Raw genomic sequence first — 11,010 nt, forward strand, 5'->3', positions numbered from 1 at the left:
CAGAAGTTCCTCAAGTATGGCAGATGATGGGGCGCTCGGCTGATGCTCAAAAGAATGGTGGAGGAGAACTCTGACTTGATGAAGTGAGAAACATTGATGAGTCAAAGGAAAACACAAAATGGCAGATTCTGTCAGCTTTGGACTCAATGCGTTATTTAAAAAAAAAAAAAACCCAACCATTCAGAGCTCAGAGGCTCATAAAATTCCAGATCCCTCTCTCTTTGTGTGTGTGTGTGTGTGTGTGCAATGTTTGTAAGACTGTCAGTAAAGAGATTCAGACCCTCAAGCTGGAGTTACAGGAGATTGTGAGTCACACAACTTAGGTCCTCTCCAAGAGCAGTATATACTTTGAGCCATCTCTCCAGCACTTTCTATAGATATCACCCCTTGTTCTTTTTACCCCAGTGGTAAAGACATGTGTTCAGCATGTCTTGGGGCCAGGAGGTGAATGTTGTTGCTTCCTAACATAGGGGGTACCTTGTGCCAGGGAAGTCAGTAGGGCCTGGAGAGCCAGCAAGGTGGTGGTGCAATGAGCATCCAGAATCCCACACTGAGAGGCTCTGATCCACCAGACGTGAAGAAGCACCTGGTGGTGTGCATTTGTACACAGTGGTCCTAAAGAACAGCTGGATCTGGGGACATCTGCAAAGACTGGAAGAAAAACTTTCCTTATTAGGGGAAACGACTGTTAGCAACAGGAGAGAGAAATGCTAGAACTTAGGTCTTCTGACTGAGGAATTAGAGTCAAAGAATTATGTGCAGAGATCCCAGGGTGATACACACATTGTTACACGTATTTCACAGGGAAGGGCTGAGTTGCTGGTTGTCAGCTATTGTATTTGAGTATACAATATCCCACATGGGCTCATGTAGTTCATCGCTTGGTCTCTAGGAGGTGCTGTTTGGAGAAATTACAGAATTTCCAGGTGGAGCCTTGCTGGAGGAAGTGTGTCAGTGGGGGTGGGGTTTCAGGTTTTACAGCCTGGCCCAACTTCCTGTTCTTTCTCTCTTCTTCCTGTGTGTGGGTGAAATATGATCTGCCAGCCTCATACCCCTGCTACCATACCTTACCCACCGTGATGAACTGTACCCCACTGGGATTATAAACCAAACAAACCCCTTCTCCCTGAAGTTGCTTTCTGCAGTGGTGTCCTCTTGCAGCAACAGACAAGCAGCTAAGGCAGCAACCTTCCACCAATTCTTAAGACAACAGAGGCTCGATTCATCCAAAAGTGATAGTGATGATTTTTTTTATGTGTTAGACAATAGCAAAAGACAATAAAAAAAAACCTCTACAAAAATGATTATGCCCATTGTTAGAGCCCCATGAGAATGAAGATTGTCTACTGGTAGTCAGAAAGCATACAAGAGGAACTCAAAACAGAAGCTTGGGTTATAATTTTCATATGACTGGAGGACAGTTTTACAGGTAAACACTGGTAAACACTGGAGAGAGATGCCATCCGGTCCAATCGCACCGTGAACTTGAGTGCTGGTCCTATTGGGCAAGGTGTTTGCTGCCTGTTTGTGGTAACTGGCAGTGCTATAGGCAGACTCACAGGTAAGCAACCACCCCTGCGCCTGCTGCCTCGAATCTGAGGGTCTCGGTGGAAGTTGCTGGGAGTTCTTTGGTGAAAGCCCCATTTCCCTGGTTTTTGTTCTTCCCCCTTCTCGTTGGGGAGCTGTGGACAGGAGGTTTATGGACTTGCTCCAAGGATGCTGCTTGGTGTGTCTAGTAGGCCTCCAGGCCATAGTCTCTGAGGTATGCATGGGTGGGAAGGTCAAGGGGAGAAGAGAGGTGGGAGTCTTGCCTGGTGGGCTGAAGGGGCTGCTCAAGGTCCCTGAGTATTTCCAAGATAGAAGGAGATTCTTGACTTTAGGCTCAGATGTAGTGTGTATCTCAGTATAGACACAAAGACTTCTGCTTGGGCCTGTGGAGGCCCAGTCAACGCTCAGCTTGCTCATCTCATGACACTGTTAAGTCTTGGGATCATTTCATGATGGCTGAGACTGGTCTCCTAAGCCTTCTCGCTAGAGTTGCCCCAAGGTATGCGGAGAAGACAAAAGATCCAGTAACAGGTTCCCTTGCTCTTGTTTGGATTTGGCTGGGAGGTAGCCCAGCAAATCCATAGCCTCACTACAGACATCTTGAAGCCGAGAAACCTTTTCATAAGGCAAGGACCAACGCCATGCCTGGGAGATGTTCAGGGCATTCCTGGCATTAGTGGCAAAGGAAGGCTGATTCATACTTTTGCCACGGGTGACGTTGTGAACCCAGGTTTGGAGATGGGGCAAGAATTTCAACCCCACAAATTTGTATAGCCTGGAGGTCTGATTCAGCGGTGCCCGAACCAGGTCCTCGTACCTCAGGAGCAGGAAGCGCTGCTGTAGAGCCTCAGGCAGGGCTTGGATGGCCTTGATTATGTCCACGTGGCTTTTGCAGATGATCTGCATGGTATAATAGGGGTAATCTTCCTCCTTGATCGTTTTCAAATGTTCCCCCAGCACAATGCGACTATCAATCATGAGGTCCCCTCTGGTGTGTTCCCGAGATCGGAACACAGCTCGGGGGTCTCGGATCAGGTGTACGATGTGCAGGTTGAGGGAAGGGTCTGTGAGAAGTGGGTAAAGGGCCTGCAGGTTGAAGAAGCGCACCTCCTTGAGTACCACGTGACTGTGAGAGCCGCAGGCCTTCTCCACCATATCAAAGGGCTTTTGGGAACAGAGGCGCTTACAAGGTTCAGGCGAGCTGATCTGGTCACTAGAGAAGAAGTCACAGACAGGTGACGAGCACAGGGCCCGGCTTTGCTCCCATTGGAAGAGGCTGGACTGTTTTCGGGGGCCTGGCTTCATGTAGGCATCAAAGACGCTCATGTCACACAGGAAGACCGAACGCAGAAGGTCCCGCGCAGCCATGTGCAGCTTCCAGGCCGTGCTGCTGGTGAAACTCATCCACACGTGCCAAGCGGGCTCCATCAGGTAGAAGACATCCGGGTGTTGCCCAAAAACCTGCCCCACAAAAGAGGATCCTGACCGCCAGGAAGACAGGACCAGCACATGCACGGGCCTCCTGGACTCTTCTTCGTTCTGGACAAAGCCCGTTTGTCTGAACGTATGGAAGAAGAGCGCGGCAATTATCATCTGGGAACCCAGGAACAGCAGCAGCTTCCCTTTCTTAGGCAGTATCATCCTTTGGAAGCAGAAGACCTTTAAAGGGTAAGCAGAGGGAGGGGGCTGAGTCAGGCTATGCTGGCATCTACCTTCTGGCTTCTCTCGGACCCCCTCCAAGGAGCAAGGTAAAAATTCAGAAACTTCCTGCAAGCCCTTGTCCAAATCTCCCTGCAGAGTAATTCTGGCTTCTTGGTTCTTACTGGATCGTTGTGTTCTGTATTTTACCGTCTTTAAAACTTCCCCCTCTGGTCTTTCTTGTCCACTGAACTACCAAGAACATCCCTACTCAGCTACATTCACTCAATATAAGGGACACTGCCACACCCTGCACCTTCTACACCCTTGACAGAGTGGCCTGCAGGCAAAGCCGCGTCTGATGAAGCCTGGGACCTTCCCACTGCATTCTCCTGAAGGCTGAGAATGAAGGCTGTCAAACTGCCTAGCTTTAGAGCTTTCTCCTTCGTGGCAGAGCCATACATCCATGAGGCATCGGGTTCCTTCTGACTTAGCCTCATCCCATGGGACTAAGAATGTGGGGGAGGGGATCCATATATATGAAAAGACCTTCGTGTGGGGGGCTTGGTAGGTCAGCCATGCTCCAGTGGATGGCCTTATAGTCCTGATTCTACAAACCGGACTTGGTGGGGCATTTAAAAAAGGGGGAGCATGAAATTTGGGGTGTGGGGGAGGGGTGAGGAGGTGAGAGTGAATCTGAGAAAAGTTGGGGGAGGATTGTATGCATGTATGAAATGCTCAAAGAACTAACAAAATATAGTAAAAACCATATAATAATGGAAAGTACGTATTTCAATGCAGAGAGAGGGGCAGAGAAAGAGAGTGTGCACCAAAGTCAGCAAGAGGGCTTAGCAGGTAACAGTACCTGCTAATAAACCTGAGTCTGATACCCAGGATGAAAGTTGTGGAAGGAGGGAACTGGCCCCTGCGAGTTGTCGTCTACCCTCCACAGGTGCACGTGTGCAAATACACCCACATGCATATGTATACACACACACGCACGCACACACACACACAATTTCTAAAAAGAATAAAGATAGTCTGTGCATGAGTGTTGGTTTATCATCCACATGCATACAATACCCTTGGAGACCAGAAGAGGGTGCTGGATGCCTGGGCACTAGAGTTACAGATGCTTGCTAGGCACCTGTGAATGCCGGAGACTGCTCTCCTATAGAGCCCCCCATCTGAAGCTAGCTACCCCCTTCCCTTTGTGTAGTACATAATAAACCCACTGAGTTTTGGGGTTGTGTTGCAGGTGCCCTCCATCAAGGTGAGCACAGTCTACCCACCCCCAGCTCTTCCATGTCATTTCTTCATTCCCATGTCACCCCAATCATGTTTCCAGGATCCCGCTATGCGGGACACAATGGTAGAGCTCCTGCCTACATAGGCGAGGCCCTGAGTGCTAATGAAAACTTAAGCACTGTTAGAATGACTTCCATTTCAGTCTCTAAGATAGGTTTTACATCTCTGCTGGGTAGGTTTTCATTTACAGCCTCCCAGGACCTAAATAACCCGAGAAGATTAACTGAGGAACTGTGTAGATCAGGTTGGCCTGTGGACATGTCTGTGGGGAACTGTCTGAACTGTTAAGGCGGAGGATCCGCCCTGAATGCGAGCACCGGTCCCTGGGTAGCACCCACCTCTGTAGCCCTGCACCTGTAAGTCAGGCAAACCCTTTCCAGGCCTAAGTTGTTCCACCCAGGATACTTTGTCACAACAACAGAAACAAAACTAGGACGGGAATGGATAATTTGTCTGTGTTCTAAGCTCTAGGAAGTTATTTTGTCTGACTCTTACTAGATTCCCTTTTCAAAGATTTATGTTTTTGTTGTAATTTTGAGATAGGCTGGCCTGTATCTTACTACATGTAGCCCAAGACAGCCCTAAACTCCTGTTGATTCTTTTGCCTCAGCCTCCTAAGTGCTGGAATCATAGGATCAAGGCACTAAGCCCAGCTTTTTAAATGTTTATATTAGTGTATTTTAAATGCACAAAGTAATGAGTCTTACAATGTCATTTTATACACATATATGATATGTGTGGATATTCACATATCCTAGCACTCTCTCCTACCCTCTATCACCTACTGACCCTCTCTTGTCCTCTGTCACCCACTGACCCTCTCAGTCTAGTCATCATTCACAACTTAAAAAATATTTTTTAGGACCCATTGAGTTTAATTAGATTTGAATGGATAGGAGTAGGGGGTGAATATCATTAAATACATTATATGCATATATGAAATTGCCAAAGGACAAAAATAATAAACAAATGTCCTGCCTGTCTACTCAAATGGGGTCTTTATGGTTCCAATTGTTTTGAAAAGACTGGTTCTCATGAACATGAAGCCCGTAGAGTAAGAACTGAATACGCGGCTTTCTTAAGACTCCATGCAGGACGGGGAAAGTCTAGAAGAGCGCTTGTTGGCTGTATCCTGGCCTACCAGGACCCAGGTCTCTGTCTTGCTGAAGACAAGTAGAGGGGATGATCTTGCTACAAGCGGTTGGGTTTGTAGGGGAAGTTAGGACATTCTCAGAGCTCTCTATAGGCAGGGGTAAATGACACATCTTCAAAGAGGTCACCTCCTTCCCCTAGAGGAACTTTCCTAGTGACTTGGTTGCCTTGTGCCAGTTTCTAAGAGCCGGTATTTATCTTGTCCACAGTGAAAACTCACTTCCAAACCTGCCTAGTTATCTCTGCTGCACAACAGTGGGTTCATGTTATTCTGTCAGTTCAGCTGTAGTTCAAACACACAAGGAGATTTAGATGTTTATAAACCCTTAATGATTTCCTTCTTAAGAAGAGACACAGCAAAGCATCTGCCCGACCCACAGCTCTTTGCTTTTTTCTTTTCCTTTTTTGTTTTTTTGTCAGCGTGTCATAAAACACAAAGGACACAGGGACACAGAACACAAAGCATTTCCTTGTTTCTCTCTACCATCTACTGTACGGACACACAACAATTTATCTAACCAAGGGCTCCTGGGTTTCCAAGCTCCCCTTATTTCAAAGGCTTCAGTCACTGGCTTCTTGTCTACACACTTGTAAGATTAAATCCCCAGAAGTGAAATGTGGAGTCAAAAAGCATGCATGTGCACGTGTGTGTGTGTGTGTGTGTATGCACGCACAATTTAGACAGTCATTACCAGGCAGCCTTCATGCTGCCTGTGAACCTGGAGGGAGGTATTGAGAGTGGGTTTGGGAGGAGAAGGAGGCAGCCACAGAGGTGATTCTTGGAGCTTGCAACTTGCTTCCTCAAGAGGTAGGACATGCTTTGCCAGCTCTCGGGCTTCCCTTGGAAATCCCCTTAGACATTCTGGAAGCGTGTCATAACCCTCACCAGAGTCTGTGTGGCAGTGGCGTCCCCTCCCATCTTTCCCATTGCCAGCCATGTTTTCCCTCTAGATGTACCTAAAGCATCAATCGAGGGTCAGCCTTTTTCTCTATTTTTTGTGTGTATGCATATGTGTGCCTGTTTGTGTAAGGACCACTGTGAAACTTTTGGTGTCATTTCATTCTTCATATAGCATACCCCTTCCTTCTTTTCCCCTCCCTCCTTCCCTTCCTCTCTCTATTCCTTCCTTCATTTCTTTCTCCCCCCTCTTTCTTTTTGATCCAGGGCTTCTCACTGGCTCAGAGCTTGCCAAACAGGCTAGGCTGGCTGATCAATGAGCTTGCTGCCCAAGCATGGGGACCTGAGTTCTTATCCTTAGCAGCCAAAGAAAAGCTGGGTGTGGTCATGTGGGTGCATACATCCCATGTTGTGGCCATCTGGGTACATGCATCTCGTGTTGTGCCCATCTGGGTGCATGTATCCCGTGTTGTGGCCATCTGGGTGCATGTATCCCGTGTTGTGGGAGAACAGAGACAAAAGGATGGCTGGGACTTGCTGGCCCCAAAATCTAGTGAGAGGTCCTACCTCAAGGGTAGACACTTGACATCCTTGCTTGGCTTCTGCATGCATGAGTGTGTCTTGCTCACTTGCATTCACATGTGTACATATAACCCCCTCCATGCCCACGATGCTACCACAGGGGACAGTGTTAGTGAATGCTACTTCCTGTCTTGCCCTCTGGGCCTCATGGGTTAGGGGATGACCAGTTTGTAAAACAGAAGTCCAAAGGAAACTGTGTCATTGCTGATTGTGGTTTAAGTGTAGCTGTCCCCTCTCCACTACCACAAGACTAGAACATTTCCTAGGTACAGTCTGAGTACGGGGAATGGGTAGGACAAAGCTAGGTGTCGGGGAGAGGAGAACTCAGCCTGCGGACACTCAGAACCTGGGCTGCAGTTTTACAAGCGGGTCCTGTGACTGCTTCACCCAAAAGTAACACCCCCTGGAACTAGGAAAACAGGGGTTTCCTTCCATCCCAGCTCTGGGTCAGTGCCGCCCTGCAGGACTTGATGGCTCTGAGCCTTCCTTGTGTGCCAGCTGCTGCTGGCCCCAAGCCAGGCCCTTTCTGTGTTTTCTTCCCCCGCGCCTCCCTTTGTTTTGGCAGGGCAGCAGGATGGTGTTGGGGAAGGTCCTGCTCCTTGTTCCTGCCATTCTATCATGGAGCTGCTTCTCCATCCCTCTGTTTCTGCTCTGTGTAAGCCCTGGCCAGAAAGAGCGAGATCTTGTGAGGCTTGTCTAGTCCCTGGTCATCAGGATCTAAACAGCACCTGTTGTGACTGCCTGCCCCACTAGAGAGCACTCTAGGTCACGGCTCAGGCGGAGTTAGCTCATCTTAACAACCAATAGTAGAGGCAGGGGACAGTCTGTGTGTGGCAGAAGTGAGAGCCGCTGGGTACCTGGTGCTTTAGGGAGCTCCGTGGAGAGCAGACACTCCCACACTCCCACTCCAGTTCCAGCCCGAGTCATGCTCTCTTGCTGTTGGAATTCTCTGCTGGAAGGTATTGGCATTTCCCCACTGCCTCTCAGCCCTCCCCACCCTCAGCTACCACACCTCCTTCTAAAGCCCACATCTGTCGCTCTCTAAAATCCCTATGATTCTAACATGTACACACTAAAACCCAAATTCCCAGGCCTTGTGCTCAGAGCCCGCCTCTGCTTGTCCTTTAATTTCCTGTTCCTTCCTCCATTCTTCCACTTCTACCCTCGAAGTCAGCTTTCCGATCTGCCCAAGCTGTCTTGTTGCTGAGGAGCCCGGAGACATTTAGAGAACTGTCACTCTTCCTCCAAGAGACTATCCACAGGCCCCTTTCTCCCATAAACAATGCTGTCTCAGGCCTCCCAAATGTCCATTAGCTTCCCAGCCTCTACACAGGGTATAGCTGCAGACTTCCCATTGAGGTGAAGCTAAACCATGTCTTAGCTTGCTCATGGTGTGGAACACTTCCACAACCGATTCAGACTCCTTACATTCCCTGGATCAATAAAGATAGTTGGGGAACAAGGAAGAGTCACATTGCTAAAAAGCAGAAAGCCCTTTGAGCTTGGTTTGAGACAGGGTTTCATGTGCCTCAGGCTGCCCTCCGAACTGGTCATATAGCTGAGAACGGTCTTGAACTTCCGACCCTCCCACCGCCACCTCTTGCGGGCTCAGATTGCAGGTGTGCACTAAATGTCTCAGTGATGGGTGCCTCACATCACTCGAGAATGAAAAGGAAAGTCATCAGAACGTTTGTGTCTTGAGAACCATTATTAGAGGTGCGGGTGGGGGGAAGGCACCGGAGTTAGGGGCTTCCTCCAGCATCCTCACTACAGGAGCCGGAACTACAGATCCTCCCCAGTCAATCAGGAGCAAGCTTTTCGAAGCAAAATGGGAAGTCCTGACCAAAATCAACTAAACAAGCCACCTAGATGTCAATCTAAGAGGCTAGCATTCTGAAGATTTGAGCTTTAGATTCTCTCATGGAATGATGTCCCTAAAAGCAGAAATTAGAAACAGCAGGCAAGGGCTTTGCACAAACAGAAAGAACATAGGTGGGCTGGGGACACTGGCCTCATCATAAACAGCCAAGAGACCTGGGAAACTCTTAGGGTTAAGCTCCCAGATAAAAGTGACCACAAACCAAACTTGTTTAAGACAGTGTCTCACGCCGCATCCAAAGCTGGCCCCAAACTCACCTCAATCCTCCTGCTTCTGCCCCCTAAGTGCCGGGATGACACGCTTAGCTACCACACTCCAAAGAACAAACTCAAGCAGTCTCAATGCTAGAAGGGTGGGGCCCGGGTCCTCACCAATGCTGTCTTGAGTGTCCACGGACAGGGCTGGGCACACGGAGCGGGAAACACCTGTCCGTGAAGTCTGAGTGAACCAGTATCTGTGGTTCTGATTGAGCTCTTGCTGCCTCAAGGAATGTGGGGCCAGGTATTTTTATTTTATATTTGTAGAATTATTCAGCCCCAGTGAAACAGATTTATCCAAGGCCATTTGAGGCAGAGGTCTCCTGCACCTCAGTTGATAAGCTGGTCCTACAAATGCCATTCAATTTCACACCTACAGTTCACTTCTGGACTTCCAGAAGCCTCAAGGGTGCAATTATAAATACAATCCCACTAGACACAATTGGGTATTCAAAACAGGACTGGCTGGCTGGCCACATCCCTATTTTTTTTAAAATTCACATTGTATGTATGTAGTGTGTGGCGGTCAGAGGATAGGTGTGGAAACTGACCCACCTTCTGTCAGGTGGTCTCCGGAATGGAACTAAGAACATCCCCGGAGTCATCCCACGGGCCCCACTTCCCTAGTTTTCAAAACGAACAACTGACGCTTGCTTGCTTGACTGTCTGGGTGCAATAGCTCTGTTCATTTGATCTAATTAATGACCACAATCCACTCTGCAAGCCAGACCAAACCTGCAGCTCCCGTCTCCTATCTCCTATGCAGCAGCGAGCAGGAGGGAAACAGGCCTGGAGGTCAGAATCACTCGGGCTACATCACAACAGTTCTTCCCACTTTTCAGAGCTGGTTGGGTAGGGCTTCTGGTAAGCAGCTTGTGTTTCTTTTTCTAGAAGATTCCCTTGGTGATTCAGAGTCTGATTCACTCCTCCCCCCATCCTCCTAACCCTCTTCCTGTAGGGTTCAGAATCCTCAGCTTAGATGTCAGATGCTATCTGATACCTGGATCCTGCAGCCTTGGGATAATGCCTGCCCTACATGGTAGCTGAGGAACTCTCTTCTTACCTTGTTAATGGCTTGGGCTTCCCCAGTGGACTGAGCGGCTTTACTGCCTGCTGGGCAGAGCACCGTTCCTTCTCTGACTCAGAAACTCCCCCACGGCTTCCTCCTCCTCCTGGCATTTTGCTTCCCCACCTCTTGTGCTGAACCGACAACCCACCTTCCAGAAAGACTCCGGCTCTCAAAAAGCTTGGGCTTGAGCAGCTTGATTATCTTGAGGGTGGAGAGATGAGGCGTGGAGGGCAGAGGAGGGGTGGAGGGCAGAGGAGAGGTGGAGGGCAGTGAGGAGCGGCACTCCAGGTGGACTAAGCTAAGGAGGGTGAGAGATGACCCCGGAATGTCCTCTTTCTTAAGGCAGCCAGAAAGGCCAGGTCCCTTTATAAGGTATCACAGGAGGAGAAGAGGTCCGGGGAGCGCCAGAAGATGGGGGTGGTAGGGTGCTGCCAGACAGGCAGTAGAAAGCCAATAAGAGTTTGTAAGCCTCACTCCCCGCCTCCTGTCCTCCCCCATGCCCCCCCCTTCTCCCGTCTTTTACTCTTATCTCTAAGGAGGCCGTATAAAGATTATTTTCTCTGCATCACACCTGTTTCTCCATTCCACCCTAGGGAGGTAACATTTCTCAGCTCCTATGTCATATCCAACATCTTCACCTCCACAGCAGAGGCAACAGATATGTTCTAGGTTAGGGACT

General features: G+C 49.0%; 1 protein-coding gene across 1 annotated transcript; it reads right to left on the bottom strand.

Moving 5' to 3' along the window:
* Nucleotides 1-1,296: 1,296 nt before the first annotated feature.
* Nucleotides 1,297-10,573, bottom strand: Chst4 (carbohydrate sulfotransferase 4). Its single transcript, XM_057754043.1, has 2 exons — nt 10,480-10,573; nt 1,297-3,207 (listed from the first exon to the last, which is right to left on the bottom strand). The coding sequence occupies exon 2, from the start codon at nt 3,187-3,189 to the stop codon at nt 2,032-2,034; it is 1,158 nt and encodes a 385-aa protein (XP_057610026.1). The 5' UTR covers nt 3,190-3,207; nt 10,480-10,573; the 3' UTR covers nt 1,297-2,031.
* Nucleotides 10,574-11,010: the final 437 nt, after the last annotated feature.

The sequence above is a fragment of the Chionomys nivalis genome, chromosome 21 (genome assembly GCF_950005125.1).
Source record: "Chionomys nivalis chromosome 21, mChiNiv1.1, whole genome shotgun sequence".
NCBI classification, from domain to species: Eukaryota; Metazoa; Chordata; class Mammalia; order Rodentia; family Cricetidae; genus Chionomys; species Chionomys nivalis.

Bases quoted from the DNA above. Each gene is read 5' to 3' on its own strand.
- Chst4 (XM_057754043.1), bottom strand. From the start codon at position 3,189: ATGATACTGCCTAAGAAAGGGAAGCTGCTGCTGTTCCTGGGTTCCCAG.